The sequence below is a fragment of the Pelodiscus sinensis genome, chromosome 2 (assembly GCF_052426305.1).
Source record: "Pelodiscus sinensis isolate ZL-2025 chromosome 2, ASM5242630v1, whole genome shotgun sequence".
Classification (NCBI taxonomy): Eukaryota; Metazoa; Chordata; order Testudines; family Trionychidae; genus Pelodiscus; species Pelodiscus sinensis.
The window spans coordinates 228631140-228651417 of NC_143053.1; the positions used below are offsets into that span (position 1 = coordinate 228631140).

A 20278-nucleotide genomic window follows, 5' to 3' on the forward strand; every position below is an offset into this window, starting at 1 on the left:
TAATATAAAAATACTGCCACAAAAAGATTCTATAAAAAAAATTTCAAAATATTTCCTATGGAAACATGTCTAACTTCTCAGAGCTCAGAGGGTGCTCAGAGCCTTCAAAGTCACTCATCTAGTCAATATTGATGTCTGCACAATGATCATCCTCTCTTATACAGGCTGAATGAACGTCTCAATCTTACCCCAGAGTTCCCCGGCCTGACATAGGAGGACTTGGTGGTTTTTGTGTAGGTGGATTTGTTCTCGACAAGGTGCCAGTTCTTGCAGGCTGATTATTTCCATGCTGAAATGAAGGGAAACAGTTTTATTCTTATACTTAAATGGCTCTACTGTTGAGAGTTAATTTTTTAATGTAAGAATAGGAAGTGAGGGTTCCCAGACAGCTATTGAACAGCAGGTGTTATCCGCTCACTAGAAAAGACAACAGGAAAAGGAAACAAACTCTAAAAAGCAGGTTTCATATTGGTTTTTAACTGCCATGTTACAACTTTAGTACATCTGAAAAATTAAGCAGATGACAAGTGCAAGTCTTTCCCTTTTCCCTCTTTAAATTACATTTCATATTTGTCAGTTCCAGTGTGAATATTTTAAATAAAAAAATAAAGCTGACCGTACAACACAGTCAGTCTTCATCCAAAATTTCTCATCAATTTAGCTCAGCTATTTGACTGGCACAGTCAGGCATGTTGTCTGGGAAACCTCCTACAAAAATGTAAGTCAATAAGATCAAGGCATCTACCAAATCAGAGCAAAGCACTAAACATGTGTTAGAGAAATTAATGTATCTATGTATAAATGCAGATGTCAATATATCATGGATATATTAATACATCCAGGCTAAATGGTGCCAATCTGCTCTGAAGTAGAGCTTATTTAACCTAAATAACCTATGAAAAGCAGAGAGAAGTATAGGAGAATACTAATTTTCAGTTTTAATGGCTCTGCAGCTTCAACTATCAATACAATGAGGCACTGTGGGTCAAATGAGAAATGATTCTTCTTACCTTGGCTTTTAGCCACTTAGCGTTGGCAAAAAAAAGGGGGAAAAAGCAGAAATTAATGGCAGATCTATCACAACCAATAGGACAAGTTAATTTATTTACAGTAATTAATTTCCCTGACAATTTATATTGTATCCCAGGTATGCTGTAATGAAAGGTATCATGAGCTCATAAGTAATCATCTGACAAACATCACAATGAATATGTTTCTCCAAGGAAACACTTTTAAGAATCTTAAATGTATTGTCCTTGGAGCAAGCAAAAGAGAAACATGGTTCTTGCCAGCCTTTAGTTTCTAACATCAGTTTAAAGTGTCTGGCAGATGATTAATCCAGTTTGACAACTGCAATACATCAACACCACACATTCCCTATACAATCTATATGACACTACAGAATGTATTAAACCATCATGTACACTACTTTGGAAACAGAACCCAGGATAGAGAAATCCAACCTGCTACACGAATGGGGAAAAAAAAGAACTAAGGGAATTCTCAGACTAAATATGGCGCAGAGCTCTTCACCTTCAGGCTGCTGCTGCTTCAAATTCAACCGAAGTCAGTAATGCAGCAGGGCCAACTCTTATGATTTTTATTGCAAGCATCAGAACAATTGGCATTTGTCATTAAGTTCAGACTCTTGTAGTCAGACTACATGAGCTCAGCTTTCATTTAAAACAGAAGTATGTTTCTAGCCCTCATGGTTGCAAAGGAAAACAAAAATCTGACCTCAGGTTATCCTAATCCCAAAGGCTCGTCAATGAGAAAATAAAAAAAACACAATGTATTTTTAAGTGTAATTATTATTTTTAAGTGGTTAGGAGAAGCAATTCTGATAGTGATAAAAAGACTACTATTTTGTTGGTGGTTAGGAAGTAGTTTGGCATTTTCTGACCAAAAGCTAGCCTAAAAGAAAGTTGCCCACAAAGATACCAGACTTCTCATTATGTGGAGAGTCTCGCAGTGGTCAAGATAAAGGAAGCAGAACTAGGAGTACCTGCAACTGCAAGTCTGGACTGAATTTTATTGGCAAGAGGGAGAGTAAGGATGTTTGCTACTGTTGTCTCTAATGTATCTATTCTATGGATGAATACAGAAGTTCAGTTTCCAAGGTGTTCATACTGGTATCATCCCTAAGCAATATATTTTTTAAAACAGCTACTAACCCTCCTAACAATGAACAATGAAACTCCTTTTGTTTCCTATATACTATGTTCCTTTCCTTTTTAAACTTTTCTAGTCACTAATGATGGTGTAAAAACAAGAAATTCTGCTATGTGATCAAGAAGTGAAATTATTAGTCCTCTGAAAGGCCACAGATCCTAATCTTCTAGCTGAAGATAGGAGAAAGGGTGGCATTTTAGCTCAGCACTCCTTCCAGATCTAATATGTAAATCAGGCCTGGGCAAAAGGCAGCTTGCAGGCTGAATCCAGCCCACCAAGCCACTGGATCCAGCTTGTAGACATAGCGAGGAGTCCCTGGCAGGCTCCCCTGGTTGCCCCACAGCCCTGCACACCACTCAAAAGCAGCTGGGGAGCAATTTCTCTTTACAAACTGTGAGCCCGGAGGGGAGGTGGGAAAGCTTCAGGCACTGCCTCCGCCCCCAGCACAATCTCATTGGCCGGTTTCTGGCCAGAAACTGGTCAATGGGAGCTGCCTGTTTGAAAAACAGGAAGCACAGGAATCACCATGCCCCCTGCCCTCCAGATCACTTATTTACACAAGCATATGGCCATGAAGCCTGTGCAGACAGGCAGGTTGAAAAATGGTTTTCAACTATACAAGAATTTAGCTCTTCAAGCACGCTGGCTGGGCTCTTAGCTAGTAAGTCTCCTGGCCAGAGCCTGCCTCTGGCACCCCAGCACCTCCCTTACCCAACCCTCTGCTCTCCACTCAATATACGCAAACTCTCTGCCTCCCTTCTGCACCCATACCCCCTCCCAGATCTGGCACCCCAATCCCCTGCCCCAGATCACAATCCCCTCCTACCCTAGCTTTACAACCCAAACTCGTGCACCTCAGTCCCCTCCCCTAGGTCACCAACCAAGCCCCTACACCCCAGTCCTCCACCCTGGGTCACAACCCCTCTTGCCCTAGATCACATTCCAAACCCCTGCAGTCCTCTGCCCAAGGTCACAATTGCCTCCTTCACCCAAATTCCCTCAGACCCCACTTTCCCTCCTACACCCCAATCCCTTTTTCCCCCAAGCTTCCTTCTGCACCCAACCACCATCAAAAATTATTGCCCATCCCTGACCTAAACCCTTCCCGTTACCTCAGTCTCATCATGGTCTCATTCAGTTCTCTTGTTCAGGACTGTCTACAAATAAATGAATTGTTCGTATCCACTCTGCAAAGATCCATCAGAGATCTGCATTTTTACTTGAAAAAATCCATTAAAAAGTGTAGCTGCGTTGTCTAATATAGCAGTTCTCAAACTGTAGGTTGGGACCCCCAAAGTGGGTCATTTAATGGGACTGCCAGGATCAACATTAGATTTGCTGGGATCCAGAACTGAAACTAAAGCTTGGGCTTTGGTCCTTTCCCACATCTGGCCCCCTCCCAGGGTCATGCAGTAACTCGTTAGAAGTGAATCAGGGTGCAATGAAGTTTGAGAACACCTGATCCAACAGACGGAACAAAGGAATAAAATCCCAGCACCTCCTGAGTTTTATTCCCAGCTCTGAACCATCTAGAACCGTGGTCACCAACAGGTCGATCGCGAGGCCTCCACCAGTCGCTCGCGAAGCGTCCTGTCTGTCCCACCCCCATTTTCCTCCCACCCCCGAGAAGCCCCACTACTTACCTCAAGGAGGGGTGAGTCAGCCCCGCGGGAGGCGCGCAGGGGGTTTTGCCTGCGCCCACGCACACGTGAGGGGGATTGGCCTGCACTGGTTGGCCCTGGGGCAGGCGCACGCGCAGGGCTTCCCTGCGCTGGGGGTGGGAGGTTGGTGCCGGGACAAGTGTGTGCGGGGCTTCCCTGCGCCGGGGGGGGTCGGCCCCCTGGGCAGGTGGGCGCGGGGCTTCCCGCGCCACATGGGGTCAGCTCTGGGGCAGGCATGGGCTGGTTTCCCTGGGGGGAGGGAGATGCGGGGGACTCTCCACCTCCACTGGCACCCCACTCCCCAGCCACAGAACACTGTCCCCACTGGCACTCTGTTCCCTGCTGCAGAACCCTGTCCTCTGCCCTCCCAGCACCGTTCCCTCTCCCCTGCCCCCAGCCGCAGAACTCTGTCCCCACACAATGTATAATTATAAATGCTTCATTTTAGATTTAAATAGCATGAATAAAAAACAGACCATTTATTTCATAACTATAAACACCTGATTTTAATTGTATGTATCTCATAATTTAAAAAACTGTTTATCAGAGTGTGTAAGTAAGGGCTGGGGATAGCAAGTGATGGACAGGAGGAGACTAGAGAGGCGGGGCTTCAAGGAAGGGGCGGAGCTTTAGATCTTTGCCTGTTCTGAGATTTAAAAAGTGATCTTGGGTGTAAAAAGGTTGGAGACCACTGATGTAGAAGCTTCATGATTTTTAGTAAAATTTTCTAATTGGGAGGCATCTTTATAATTCTCATTATTTATGTTACTGTTTCATCTAGGATTCTTAGTCATTGACAAGGACCTCATAGTCCAAGGTGCTTTACAAATGTAACCCCCAAGGAGATTGCTTGGATTCCCGGGGCCCTGTCTCACTCCTCATGGGTTGCCGGGCAGACTCTGGCCCTGGTAGGGAGGGGCAGCCAAGGCAAACTCAGAGTGCCTCTCCCTGAGCTGCCAGCAGATAAGGCCCCGGGAATCCAAGCAATCTCCTTGGGGGTTACACAAACACAACAAAAAGGCGATCCCTGCTCCAAAGAATTTATACTACAGTTTGTACCTCCCTAAAACATCTATGGTCCTGCTGGAGCACACATGTTCCTGGACCAGAAAGCCCTGGGCTGGGAGCCAGGTGGCTGGGGACCTATGATGGAGAGCCCTCTCAGGAGGGAGCCAGATGGCAGGGAGTGGGGGCCAGAGCTGCCAGTGACAGTGAGGCCGGTATGCAGAAGCCCAACTGGGACCAGTATATGGAGGTAACATCTGGCTGCCCAGCTGGGGCCAGGACCAGAGCTATGGGGTGCCTGGCAAGGATTGGAGTCAGCAGCCTAGTCTGGCTGGCCATAGGGGGGCCATAAGTGGAGCTGGCGGCAGGCTGGGGGAATAGGAGATTAAGGGGGGATATGATCGAGATCTATAAAATCATCAGTGGTGTGGAGATAGTGAATAAGGAAAAGTTATTTACTTGTTCCCATAATATAAGAACTAGGGGCCAACAAATGAAACTAATGGGCAGCAGGTTTATAACAAAAAAAGGAAGTTCTTCTTCACACAGTGCATAGTCAATCTATGGAACTCCTTGCATGAGGAGGTTGTGAAGGCTAGGAATATAACAGGGTTCAAAAGAGAACCAGATATATTCATGGAGGTTAAGTCTATAAATGGCTATTAGCCTGTATGGGTAAGGAATGGTGTCCCCCAGCCTCTGTTTGTCAGAGGGTGGAGATGGATGGCAGGAGAGAGATCGCTTGATCATTACCTATCCGATTCACTCCCTCTGGGACACCTGGCATTGGCCACTGTCAGCAGACAGGGCACTAGGCTGGATGGACCTTTGGTCTGACCCAGTATGGTCATTCTCATGTTCTTAGGCGGCGGGGGGGGGGGGGGGGGGGGGGGGGGGAGGGGAGAGAGAAGAGGTGGCCAGCTGTGGCAGGGCACCCTCGAGATGGAACCAGTCTTGAACGAGGGAATTGTTGGACCAGGGAGGTCCTACCTATAGTACTAGAAGAGGGACAAGAGACGGAACAGTGTACAAGGAAACCAAGCCAATGTGGATCAGCTTGATAGGCAGCAGTAGTAATGCACCACGGATCTAACCATTCTCAGGTGTGATATCTAGAAAACATCTAACGAGTTTTAAGAAGGGATTTGAAGGTGAACAAGGTTTTTGTTTGCAAATTTAATACATAAGGAAAGGAGGTGAGCATTGATGGACAATTGGGAGAAGGAGCCAAAACTGATATTGAATGATAGGTGATTAATAGAGCATGGATAAGCCACCAAGATCCTTGAAACAGACAAGTGTTATGTTTGATGGGATACAGAAGGGAAACCCAGAGGAGAATTTAAATAGTGACCAAATTGGTCAAAGTGATGGCAAGGAGAACGATCTTTCCAGCAACATTCTGAATGGATATGAAAGGACAACGTTGCATTTGTCAAGGCCAGGGAAATTTATGTTGCAGTAATCAACACATGAGATGAGAGCCTAGACAAAAGTTCCAGCTTTGTGGAAGGTCAGATCTTAAAATACGATGCGGAAAAATTGGTAGAGTTTGGACATGAGTACCTGGGAAGACGTCGGAGTCAAAACATACTGTGTGTCTTAGGCCAGGTCTACACTAAAGGGGAAGGTTGAATTAAGATACGCAACTCCAGCTATGTTAATTTTGAAGCTGGAGTCGACGTACCTTAATTTGAGTCTCCCACTTCTTTTTGTTTTAAACCTGCTGCCCATTAGTTTCATTTGTTGGCCCCTAGTTCTTATATTATGGGAACAAGTAAATAACTTTTCCTTATTCACTATCTCCACACCACTGATCATTTTATAGATCTCGATCATATTCCCCCCTTAATCTCCTATTCCCCCAGCCTGCCGCCAGCTCCACTTATGGCCCCCCTATGGCCAGCCAGACTAGGCTGCTGACTCCCCCTACAATGGGAGTCTGAGAGAAGGAAGGGAGCTTTTGTTGGCTTACCTTACTCCTCACAGGAACAGGAGTGGCAGCTGCCAACAGGGTGCCCTCTGAGTTTGATTTTGCTCGTCTTTACTAGACCCACTAAAATCAAACTCCAGAAGATAGATCATGGCAGCATCGATCTTCCTCATAGTGAAGACATAGTCGTAGTTTCCCATGAGTGAAATGGAGTTCTCTCATGGGCTGTTCTGAGACCCAAAGATAATGCTGGTCAACACAGGCTCTAAAACAATCTTCTACAAAAGTGAAGATCAGTAGAAAGACTACATTTTACTATTTTTACAGAACTTTTTTTTTTTTTTTTTTTTTTTTTAAAGATTAGCATTTGCAATCCAGTAGTTACAGATTCTCTTTTCTTTGTAGTCAGCATCTGCTTATACCCTGCATTAACAGAATATTACTTTTGTCCAAGTAAACAAACCCAGTTGGTTTTTTTTTTATTCTGTCCCCTTTTTTATTATTCTATGCAGTTAGCAGTACAAGGAAGAAAATGTGTTCTTGAATCAACTTTTAGCCTGACAGTCTCTGTAATGTTTGTAAAGTATCTAAACCAAACATTGTTTTGCGAGCCTCAGATTAAATGTTCTGTAGTAGGAGAAAACATTCTTTTGTATTTTTTAAATATTGTAATATCCTTGACTCCAAGCATTCAAACTCATGAGTCAGACTCCACAACTCAAGAGATTGGCTTATTAAGCAACAGGCTTTGTTAAAGTAATAAGTGTGCGTGTGGGAGGAAGGGAGACTAATTTAACTTCTAGTTTTGTCTTTCAGGATTCATGCTGCTTCCAAGGTTTCTTCTGTAACCATGAACTCTTTTCTATAAATTGACTACCAACACATATGAAAGCTGAGATTCTCACTTATTTTCTTAAAGCAGCAGCTAAGTTTATCAAATATATGAACCTCATGATCAAATTAGAAGTGTTGGCAACATTCATGGTTATTTTTCCCTGTAGCAATATGTATTTTATGATAGTTTCTCTCTGAATAATAAATGGTAGCTATGCAATTGGCAAAATTACTCTTGAAATGCTGGTGTGTGACACTAAACCAATACCAGGAACAAGGAAGACCCAGTCTCAGAATCACTGGCTGCTTGTAGAAATGCCTATTTTAAATCTTTTTAATAAGTCACTACAAATAAGTTAATACCTAGCTGGATCCAATATATAAGGCCTTTCCCTACAGGGAAGAAAACCAGCAGGTGCACAGTAATCTTTTCCTCCTAGCCTTTGTGTTTTATACAAGTGATATAAACATGAGGAATGTAAGGGTACGTCTAGACTACATGCCTCTGGCGACAGAGGCATGTAGACTAGACTACCCGGCATAGGAAAATGAAGCGGCGATTTAAATAATCGCTGCTTCTTTTAAATTTACATGGCTGCCACGCTGAGCCGATCAGCTGTTTGTCGGCTCAGTGCGGTAGTCTGGACGCGCGGGGGTCGACATCAAAGGCATTTGTCCACCACCCAGGTATGCCTCCTGAGATGAGGCATACCTGGGTGGTCGACAAATGCCTTTGATGTCGACCCCCGCGCGTCCAGACTACCGCGCTGAGCCGACAAACAGCTGATCGGCTCAGCGTGGCAGCCATGTAAATTTAAAAGAAGCGGAGATTATTTAAATCGCCGCTTCATTTTCCTATGCCGGGTAGTCTAGTCTACATGCCTCTGTCGCCAGAGGCATGTAGTCTAGACGTACCCTGAGTGACTAAGCTGGTACATGGCAAGCATTAACAGATGTTGAAAATCAAACCCATTTCTCATTTAAATACTATGGGATTTGGAGCCTCCATTTCCAGTTTAAATTTTCTCCTTTTCCTTCCCCCTTATCCCCTGCATCTTTTGGTCCATGACTGAAATCAACCTACCCTGTATCACAATCAAATGTAATTGCCTCATATCTAGGACATTTTAAAATTCTTCCAAAATCTTCTCCACTTAAGATGCTTAGACTGTTTTTTTTTTTTTTATAAAAAACAAACACACACACACACACACACACACACAAGGTTTCAGACAATAAACAATCAGTTACAACCACTGACCATTCATTTAGTGGATTTTAAAAACACATTTACCTACATTTAGCATAAGACATTTCTATTTCTACTTTAACCTTCCTTTTATAATAAATTGGACTTAGACACCCTGATAGCACCAATTCTACCTAACTTTCATTCTTCACACAGACTATTTTAAAATTCTAGCAGGGTTGCCAGAAAAGCATAATTTTTTTCCCAGCAATATTCTTTTTTTAAGCCCTGGATTTTCTGTGTGGATAACAGCATTTGGACCTGTTTTTTTCCCTTCACAAGTCAAAAGGAAGAGAATGGAAGAATGGTTAAGATGGATTGAGTATAATTTATTTTTAAGTTACCAAGCCAGAGTTTTTGTACATTAAAGAAGCATTTCATGTTGTGATGGGTTTTGATTTACATGAAGTTGAGGAAGAAATGACCTGGGCTATGTCCCCCTGCCTCCATCCCATGATCGCTAAGTGATATTTAGTATCTAACTGACTAGCAGAATCTGCTTGCATTGTACATTATTCTTGCTGCCATTTACACACAATGTTTGTTCAATGAAAAGGGAGTCCTGTTAAGTCTAATCAGAAGTGAAACTGTTTTTTAAAAAAAAAAAAACACCACTGCCCACATGTGATGCATCTAAACCAAACTCATGCTAACCCCCTAAGCCTGCTGTTCACATTCCAGGAAATATCCTACAATACTTAGCACTGCCTCCTTCAAAGGGAAGGGTTTGAGTATTGAGTAGAGCTATGGAGAGAGCCTGAAAAACCCACTGACCCACAACCAAGTAAGCATGTAATTAGGTATATCCTGGGTCATTTCTGGGGTGGCCTGTTCCTGTATCCGACACAACTCCAAGGTTCCCTAAGGATCTCAAGGCATTAGTGGCAGTTATGGCAGTATTGTAGCCTTTCGGTGCATAAAAACTGTGCAGGGCACTTTAATACTAGAAGCATCAACTCCTCCCATAGCACTTTCCCAGTAGGAGGGAAATAGACTGTGGAGAACAGCTGCTGCCTATCTTCTCCCTCTCCCATCAGCACAGCATTAACCACACAAGAGCTGCTGATCTCATGGGCTTAGAGAGGGAGAAATACACAGCAGAGCCTGCCTGTCCTCATGCCCCTTCACACGTGCTTGCTTTTGCTCCTCTCCTTCTCCATGATAATCCACTCTGTATTCCCATAGTAGGGAGACTGAAAATAAAGCATGGTCCAGCTGTGTTGAGAAACTTGTTCCCTTAGGAAAGGGCACACAGGAACAAATGCTTTCAGGGAGAGGAGTACAGGCAGTCCCCGACTTATGTCAGATCCGCACTTACAAATGGGGCTTTTCTTGCCCCGGAGCTCACGGGCAGCGGGTCGCCACCCGTGTCTTCCGGGGCGAGAAAAGCTTCTCCCGGTCTCTCTGGTCTGCTGGGGGGGTCCAGTAAAGCCGATGGACACCCCCCAGCAGACCAGGGACACCAGAGCAAAGCCGCAGAGCATGCGGGCAGTGGGACAGTCCAGGCGTGCCGCGGCTGTCCCACTGCTGGCGTGCTCCGAGGCTTTGCTCCCCGTCTCCCTGGTCTGACCAGCAGACCAGGGAGATGGGGAGCAAAGCCTCGGAGCACGCCAGCAGTGGGACAGCCGCGGCACGCCTGGACTGTCCCACTACCCGCATGTTCTGCGGCTTTGCTCCGCATCTCCCAGGTCAGCAGACCAGGGAGACTGAGCAAAGCCGTGGAGGACTTGGGCAGTCCCGCCACCCCCGTCTCCCTGGTCTGCTGGAGGGGGGGGTACACCTAGTGCCCCCCCCCCAGCAGACCAGGCTTTTCTTGCCTACCCCTGGGGTAGAGCAGCTGGGGGTGCCGGGTTGGTCCCGCAGCGCCGCTCCGGACCAACCCAGCAGCACCCCAGCTGCTCTGCCCCAGGTGTCCTGATTCAGCCACTGCTGGTCATTTTCAGCAGCGGCTGAATCAGGACGCCTGGGGCAGAGCAGCTGGGGTGCTGCTGGGTTGCTCCAGTAGCACCGAGGAGCCGTGCTACTGGAGCAACCCAGCAGCACCCCAGTTGCTCTGCCCCAGGCTTCCTGGAATCAGCCGCTGATCAGTTTCAGCAGCAGCTGACTTGGGGACGCCTGGGTTTCTTAAGTTGAATCTGTATGTAAGTCAGAACTGGCATCCAGATTCAGCCGCGGTTGAAACTGATCAGTTTCAGCAGTGGCTGGCGCCAGTTCCGACTTACATACAGATTCAACTTAAGAACAAACCTACAGTCCCTATCTTGTACGCAACCCGGGGACTGCCTGTACTGGAGTAGTTCCAGTACCAGCTCTGTAGCTATCCTTTACTTCTTAAAGTAAACTGAGTAAGACCCAATTTGAATTTACAGTTAAATAGTTCTTGTATTGCTCATTAAAGTTGTTTCTAAAGTATATTACAAAGGCATTTAAATAACAGACACAGAACAGCAGGCACATTTGTTTCAACGACTTTTCCCTCATGTTTTCGTTCCCATTTCCTTATATCTCCCCTATTTTGTCTTCCCCCCCAAATCAAAATGAAGTCATACAGAGAATGACAACTAAGCCTTAACAAAAACCATGTTGTTGCACTGTCTGAACATTAGTTAACACTTACTCTAAGCTAGGGGGAGAGGTAGATACGCTTAAGGGCAGAGATAGGATCCAGAGTGACTTAGACAAACTGGAGGATTGGGCCACAAGAAATCTGATGAGGTTCAACAAGGACAAGTGTAGCGTCCTGCATTTGGGATGGAAGAATCCCAAGCATTGTTACAGGCTGGGGACCAACCATTTAAGTAGTAGTACTGCAGAAAAGGACCTGGGAGTTACAGTGGATGAGAAGCTGGATATGAGTCAAGTGTGCCCTTGTAACCAAGAAGGCTAATGGCATATTAGGTTGCATTAAGAGGAGCATTGCCAGCAGATCCAGAGATATCATTATTCCCCTTTATTCGGCTTTGGTGAGGAGGCCTGCCACATCTGGAGTATTGTGTCCCGTTCTGGGCCCCCCATTACAAAAAGGATGTGGACGCATTGGAGAGGGTCCAGCGGAGGGCAACCAAAATGATTAGGGGGCTGGAGCATATGACTTATGAGGAGAGGCTGAGGGACTTGGGTCTGTTTAGTTTGCAGAGGCGAAGAGTGAGGAGGGATTTGATAGCAGCCTTCAACTTCCTGAAGGGAGTTTCCAAAGAGGATGGAGAAAGGCTATTCTCAGTAAAGACAGATGGCAGAACAAGGCACAATGGTCTCAAGTTGTGGGGGGAGAGGTCCAGGTTGGATATTAGGAAAACCTATTTCACTAGGAGGGTGGTGAAGCACTGGAATGGGTTACCTAGGGAAGTAGTGTAGTCTCCATCCCTACAGGTGTTTAAGTCTCAGCTTAAGAAAGCCCTGGCCAGGTGGATTTAGTTGGGATTGGTCCTGCCTAGAGCAGGGGGCTGGACTTGATGACCTTCTGAGGTCTCTTCCAATTCTATGGTTCTATGATACTCAGTATCACGTCTGTAAATATTATGCCCCATTTTATTGAAAGAAACAGTCTATGAGCAGTCCAAGGTAATATAATGCATCAATCTGGGGGTCAGCTAGGATTAGAACTACAATTTCTGGTTTTGTGAGGAAACCATGCTACCTCAAAGGCTCTAGACAGTTTCTACCAATACTTTAAATTTGGATGAATTTGTGGTCAAGAGTTTACAGCTGGCAGCAATAAAGTTTGAAATCCTCTTTATCCATATATTGGCTATGCAAAAGTTTGCAGAGCAACTTTTTCCATTCTGGCCACAAACCAGTCAGCCCCTATTTGGAAGAACCACCCTAGTCAGGTTTGAAACATAACTTGAGCTCCCAATACAGAGCCATTTTTGCTTTCAACAACAAGAACAACAACATACCTTAAGTCAAATTACTATGGGGTCTACACCATGGGGGGGAGGCCGGGGGGAGAAGAGTGGAGACTGTAGTAGTCAACGGGAGAAATTCTCCCATCAACTTTCCTTACTCTTCTCATCTGGGGTACAGTAACAGGGTTAATAGGAGAGTGATCTGTGGTTGATCTGGCAGGTCTTCCCTCCGCCTACTAAACTGACAGCAGGTGAATCGATCTCAGAGAGTCGATCCTGGCTGTAGTGTAGATGTAACGTGGGTCAATCACACAGTGAAGAAATGACAGTAAAATAAGAGGTAACAGCACACTACAAATCATGAACGTTAAGCTTCTGGTTTCTTTTTACAAATGGTTTCTAATACACTCAAGTTTCCATAAGGAGGTGAATTAGTTGGCAGATGGCAGAAACTACCAATGAAATGTGTATAAAAGTTCAAAGAGACTTCTAGAATAAGCTATTTGACCAGTGAAGAAGATGATGATCAGTTTCAAAAGGCAGGATATTTTTTCCTAAATAAAGTTGAACATGTTACTGAAACAGACACCAGAAAATAAAAGTATACAAATGGGAGAAAGCTGCTATTACTATCTAACATCACTGCACTCTGTTAACCATATATTTTGTTTATGAGGCTCCAGTATTCTGATCTTCTCAAGAGTCTATCACAGAGGTCTCTAAATGGAGAACTGACAGCTGGCTTTGAAACACTGATTCTGACGTTTCTCCACAGACTTTAGCTACCTTCACATATACAATGGGCCTTAAATGAAAAGTGCTAAACTTCTAGGAGGTCAAATGGATTCTTTTGCATGGTTGCTTCTGACATTTTTCACACTGCACCCAGTACACTGTTTCAGCAGCTTTGCATCGCTTTACCAATCCAAAAGAGCCCTAAACCCAGTGGATCTGGTTCACAGGGCATATCTGTATTGCATTTAGAAGCTCACAGGGGGCTAGGGCTTAGGAGCTGTTTAATTGTGGTACAGATGCTCAGACTCTAGCTGAAGCCCAAGCTCTGAAATCCTCCCACCTTGCAGGGTCCTGTCCTTCAAAAGACCCAAGCTCAAGCCCTACCAGCTGGCATGAGCCCACTTGTGGGTTTTTAATTGCAGTGTAGATATGCCCTCAAAGGCGCTCTGCTGTGCAATGTGATCCTCACGCTCTATAGAGCCCCCTAATAGCTCCTGTGCTCCAAGGCTATTGACAGCTGTCACAAGGTAAAGCAGCCTTCTACACTGTACGTAGCCGCTGCTAAGCAACCTCAGGATCACAAATGCCAAGGACGCATTGGAACCCTCTCATTTTCCTCCATCTTCAGCTGTAGCGACTGCCTCACTGCCACAGAGAAGGATCTAGTCCTCGGAAATGGGGACTGCAGAAAGATACTTTAAGATTGATGCAGCTGCTTTCCTGACTAGCACACACAAATCTTTATATGGCTACACGGCCCTGAATAAAAGCTTTTTAAGATAAGTCAGGATAAGACACCAATTAGCTAAATATACTATCATCTCAGCTGAGAAAGAAAATCAAATCTGCTATTACCAGACAAGGAAAGGCTCCCTCCCCCCGCCACACACACACACACTTCAAAAGGTGCCATTTTAATTAGACTTAATCAATTCTCCTGGGGCCATCTGTTGTACCTGAAAAAGTTGAGTTTGGTCAAGGCACTTATAGAAATGGAGAAAGATCTCCAAATGAACACCAAGGTGTCAACTCCCACTGATTTTCAAGAAGGGGGCACCTTTGTGCCTAAAAAAAGCCCTCTGCCTAATGAAATCTCCAGCCATCAAGTTTGCCCATGATTTAAACTCTAAAAGGTGGGAGTGTAGAAGAAGAAAGAGACAAAAAGGGTTTTCACAGAACTTTCTTAAAGTAGGAACATTTCTGATAGTAAGTCCCCCATGTCCCTTTTTCTGATGAGTCATTAGTGCAATTGCATTATGATGAAATATCCATTATCAGAATCACCAACCATTGTTTCCTGTTTTGTGGTTACTTTAGGCAGTCACAAGTTTATGGCAGAAATTGCTCAAGACCTTAACATAAAAATCTCACCTAGTGCTGCTGTTGACTACATTTGTATCAACCCCTCACTCTTCCTGGCAGTGCCAGGTACTAAGTATTTTGAACAACTATAATTACCACAGCATTCAACTCAATAAGTCTTCAAATGTACATGGATTCTCACCTTAACTCCATGGCCGACATCATCCAGCACTGTATAATCGATAGGTTTTCGAATGTACCTTACAGGACGCTCCATGTTTGCTGGCGCTATAATTTTATGAGTTCTTGATGTGTTCTTATTGGTTGTCAAAATACCTATCTCTCTGCGAGCCACTTTCTCTTTATGGATGTCCACAGTCTAGATTTAAAACAGAAAAGGATGTTTTGTTTAAAGTGGTGCCTGAACTTTCAAGTCAAGCTCAACTAAACAATGTAAATTATCAAATTAGCACTTGAAGCAAGCTATTTTATTACACCTCATTAAAATAAGAAAAAGTTTGCAAAAAATTTAGAGTAAACAAAAACCTTGTTCTAAAAATAAAATTACATTCTATGAATAACAATGCAGTTCTGACAATTGGTAACAAAGTGATCTATTATAAAATATTTGACCTTTAACACACACCTTACGGATATTACTGGATTAACTGTCAGCCCCCGAATAACTTACATTAGTAACCAGTTATTCTATTTTTACAGATGAGAAACAAAAACAAAGATTAAAAGGATTTACCCATAGCCACAGAGGATGACAGAGATCAAGTCAAAAGCTCACAGGCCAATTAATCAACTATTACAGAAGGGTAAGGGCTAGTTTATCCTTTCAGAGTTGGTGGTTTTGATACAAGAAGAAAAAAATCTATAGAGCTGTGGAAACACTCAGGCTATACACTTATTGCACCAGAGACCGTTTCCTTGCCTTTGCCATTTGGCTACCTTTTATTCCCGCTCCAAGTTTTCTCCTTACCACAGAAAACAGATCCAAAACTTAGATCCAAAACTTAACACTGTCTATTTTATGCCTTAAATAGGACATCAATCACTACTTAGAATGGAGATTTGGTTTGATGGATTCAATCTCTGGAATTAACTTCCAATGGTAAAATGTGACCTGTAAGGCACATCATCAATTTAGTTGTATATGCCAGGAGACAAATCTCCAATTTTATCACCGTTCACTCTTTTTCGGAGTTATTTTGATTAAAGCCCACAGAATCACTCTTGAGCCATAGTAACCCTAATTGGTGCATAGAGTCCTTTGAAGCAAATAATTCTCCATTTTCCTTTGGGCTGAAGGGGGAGAGAGGTTCATAGAAAGGAACAAAAGTACAGAAGAAAAGCAAGATCCTTATTTGTGAGTACTTGTTTGGATCAGTCTGGGTACAGAGGGCTGTTTCCACAATCAAAATTAGGGATGTTAGATATCATGTAATTTAATAATAGTGTAACTGCACAAAAACTTAGTGGTTACACGACTATTTGATGGTCTCCAGAAGTGGGGCAGGCAGTCAATGTGCTCCCAGGCCCACTCCCAGGGAGCCCCTTGCCACCCCACATCGCTGCCTCTGATACAGACGCAGCAGCATGGGGTGGCAGCAGCCTCTGTCCACAGGGAGCCCAAGCTCCCCACAGACAGAGGCTGCACCAACGCCGCCTATGCCATTTTCCCCCCACATTAAGCAAAGCCGGTGCTTGAAAAGCTGTCCCTCCCTCCCCGCCTCCCGAGCACCAGCTCCCACCCCCGCGCTGGCCTCTGCGGGAGGACAGCCAGCTCCATGGAGCCAGAACTCTTAAAATCTGGCTCCCTGTGTGTACTGGCTCCTGCCTGCTACCTCAGGCTTGCACTGCTGCCTCTCTACCAGAGCCAGCAGCATGGGGGGCATGCAGCTGCTCATGGGAAGCTGCTCCCCCCACCCTGGCTGCCTCAGTGTGTGTAGTCGTTAGGATTAACCGATAAGCCCAGGGTTATCAATTAATCATTTACATGACTATATGCTAAAATCCCTTCTCAAAGCCAGTACTGTCCTGCATACACTTTGTTTTCTATAGGGATGTTAGAGTGTGGCCATTTAAAGGGGTCAATTACCCAAATGGTGACACTGCTCCTCGTCTGGCTCCCAGAGCTACCTGCCACCCCACACCAATACAGAGGTAGCAGTGTGGGGTGGCAGCTGGCTCCCTAGGACCTAGACTGGTATCAGAAGTAGCAGTGCTGGGTGGCAGGCAGGAGCTGGGATGTATGGGGCAAGATGGAAGGTCCTGACATGGAGCATGGGACAGGAAGCAGGGAACAGGTTGGATAGGGCATGAGAGTTCCTGGGAGCCAGGCTGTGCCTGGCTGTTTAGGGAAGGCTACAGGAGGCTGTGCCTCCCCACCCAGTCCCCCATACAATTTCTGAATCCGAATGAGGTCCTCAGCCAAAAAAACATTTGCCTATCCCTTCTGTAAAACAAAAACACTTCCCTCCCCCCAGCAGTGTGTTTCAGAGTCCAGGTCAGTTTATTCAGGACTGTGCTACTAAGCTAAAAATAACAATGCAGACATCCTGCTGGGCTGAAGCTGGAGCTCTGAAACGCTCCCCGTTGCCAGGTTTCAGAGCACAAACTAAGACTTAATGTGAAACAACGTTTCAGACTTATTCAAACTCTTTGCTGACTAAGCATTCAGAGGTCATTTTCAAATGCTTGCAATGGAGGAACAGGTTTAGGCAAGTGAATTCTAGTATGTGCTTAAATCTTGAGCTCATTGGAGATAAAGTAGAAAGAATTAAAAAACCACATTCACCGCTGTTTTTAAAAACACCAGCTAAGAAGCAAAGTAAGTGGAGGAGCTACTAAATGCAGCAAGTCTAGCAGGCTTGTTTTCACAACAGATTGTTTGCAACATTCTGTGACATGTGTTTACTTAGACAGCGAGGAAAATAGAACATGAAGATGCTGATTGTGATTTTCAAAGCAATACAAGAGATTTCAGCTACATTTCTTCCAACTAAACAAATAGATGATGTGGCTAAATCCCCAGCACTGCTCTGAAACATTTCACATGTTCACACTGACAAATACAGAATCACTACATCTAAGTGAAGGCAACTTTGTGAGCTACGCACTTTGAGACATATGCAGGACTTATCTCTTAAAATCAGCTACAGCACCCACACACATGCTCTAAAAGCCAGTTTTACAAGATGAAAGGTGAAGAGCAGCAGCTCACCAGGGCCATGTCTTCCCAAGAAATGCTGCAGCAGCACAGTAGTTGCACACTGTGGCACTTCAGTATAGACACTCACTACAGCAATGGGAGGGGTGCTGCTAGGGTTGTCGTTAATGCACCGCTTGCACAGCTATTACATCTATGATGCTGGTAGACCCGGCACTAGGTCATGCCCAGGTCCTCAGGCCTCAGTGAATCCTGACAACTGGAAAGGGGTCTGGCTCACCTGTGTTAGCACTGTTAAAACACAATAAGTTGGTAAGAGTGTGTTTAGACTTGATGAAGTGCTTGTAGAATGCCATTTGTATGGATCTCACTTAGTATAACTTTATCATGGGATAAAGATGTAATAAGTGTTTGCAATGTAAACCTCTGCAAAATTGTGCAACTCAAACAGGAAAAAACATTAATGCAAATTACTGGTCCTGCATGAAGAAGGCCCGCTGAAACTAAGTGAGCCACTGTGAAATATCAAAAGAACAAAGACTTCGTTGACTGCCACCCCTCCACACATTCTCGTGAAGAGGAGACAAGCACCCACACTTGTTCCATCTGTTCAAATTCTAATGGAAGGGGGGAAAGCGTCTGTCTGAGCAGAAGGAACTGTATCACTAACCTGCATGGAATTTGGAGAGGCCAACGTTTCTAAGCATAAGCAAGCAGCTTGGCTTAGGTTAGTTCTAGAGGAGATAGCTACTACAATAATCAAGCTTTTCTATATTACCTTCAGATGACAAATATACACACACAAAGAAATGGCTCGTGACAAAAGCTCCTGATACCATCTATATATTTTGGTTAGACTCTAAAGTGCTACAGGACCATTGTTGTTTAAGTTTTGTTAGTTACAGAGTAACTCTTTTGAGTGCTTTAGCTTTGTAAAGCAATCATTTATTATTCTTAAATATTCCTTGGAGAAAAAAATCTGCAGAGGATATGAATTCTGTGTGCATGCAGTGGCACAGAATTCTGCCAGGAGTAGCCAGATGTTAGGTTGACTTAATTACAACACGCAGAGATGTGGATTTTTCACACCACCTGAGATATATATCTGGGTCAACCTAACTTTTTGTATAGACCAGGCCTATGATACAGTCTATTTCTTTAACTCCAGCTACAGTTTATTCCTTTCTTTTAAGAGAGTCTCCAACACTGAACAATTTAAGATCTGACTGTACTTATATTTTCAAGTCTTTTGGTTAGACTGTAGTTTAAAGTATTTAAAAAACAAGATTATATAACACATGCAATCCAAAAAGGTTTCTCACTGACCTTCTCTCACAATCCTCCCCTACCCCAGTACATATTTCTCAATCTATGGACTATTAGGATAGGCTCCATGAAGCACATCTTGAAAAATGTTATTCTAATGCATGATGTAATTCATTGATTACCAAGTCTGAAAGGAAGACTGGAAATCCAAGACTCCTAAAAACTGGCTAAACTGAATGAAGTAGAAATATAGAGATCAAATGGTAGGGTCCTCCTCCAATTCATATACTCTAGTGCTTTGAAATTATATCAAATCTAATTCAAACTGATATTTTTGCTTAAGTTCATGCTTCTCCTTCATTCAGATGGATGCAATCTGTCTCCAGTAATTAACGCCCTACCTGAATTGTGGGATGACTGTCAAATACCTGCAGCTGAGTTGCTAACAAGACATGGAAAGTCATAGAAAAGTAATAATGGGCCTTCATTAATTCCCGTAATTTGGAAAACCAGGAGACCTATTTGTTTAAGAAAAAATTGCCGAAACATTAGTAACACTCAAGTATTATTGAAACAAAAGACAGGACTATGCAGCACTTTAAAGACTAACAAGATGGTATATTAGGTGATGAGCTTTTGTGGGCCAGACTCACTTCCTCAGATCAAATTGTGGAAGAAAATTGGCATATACCAAAGGGATACAATCAAAAAAGTGAACACATAAAATAGACAAATCAGATTTTAGAAGGGGGGGGGGGGGGCAGGGGCGCGATCAGGGAGAGAGGTTAATGTTTATGAGGTAATGATATTAGAGGTGATAATTGGGGAAGCTATCTTTGTAATGAGTGAGATAATTAGCATCTTTGTTAAGGCCCATTCATAAAGTGTCAAATTTAACATTAATGACAGTTCAGAGGCTTCTCTTTGAATTCTTGTGTTAAAGCCTCTTTGAAGCAGGATCCAGGTAATCAGGTCGTTGAGACAATGCCCAGGCTGGTTGAAATGGCAAACTGTTTTTTCTTTGTGAAACAGTCTCATGTCTGTTTTGTGCGCATTGATTCTTTGGCGATTACCAGGAAAAACCTAATACTTGAG

At 44.0% G+C, this 20278-nt stretch overlaps 1 protein-coding gene across 12 annotated transcripts in view; it reads right to left on the reverse strand.

The window, feature by feature from the left end:
• ABI1 (abl interactor 1) overlaps nucleotides 1-20278 on the reverse strand; it is a 144660-nt gene that overhangs the window by 25931 nt on the left and 98451 nt on the right. For 8 of the 12 annotated variants that reach the window (XM_075922547.1, XM_006115276.4, XM_075922548.1 and 5 more), the window contains 3 exons: nucleotides 14942-15118; nucleotides 1011-1025; nucleotides 189-289 (listed from right to left, as the gene is read on the reverse strand). In XM_075922547.1, the coding sequence (XP_075778662.1) occupies nucleotides 189-289; nucleotides 1011-1025; nucleotides 14942-15118 (293 nt within the window). The remainder of the gene's footprint in view (nucleotides 1-188; nucleotides 290-1010; nucleotides 1026-14941; nucleotides 15119-20278) is intronic. The other 4 variants (XM_006115270.4, XM_006115277.4, XM_006115274.5 and 1 more) reach the window with 1 other exon arrangement.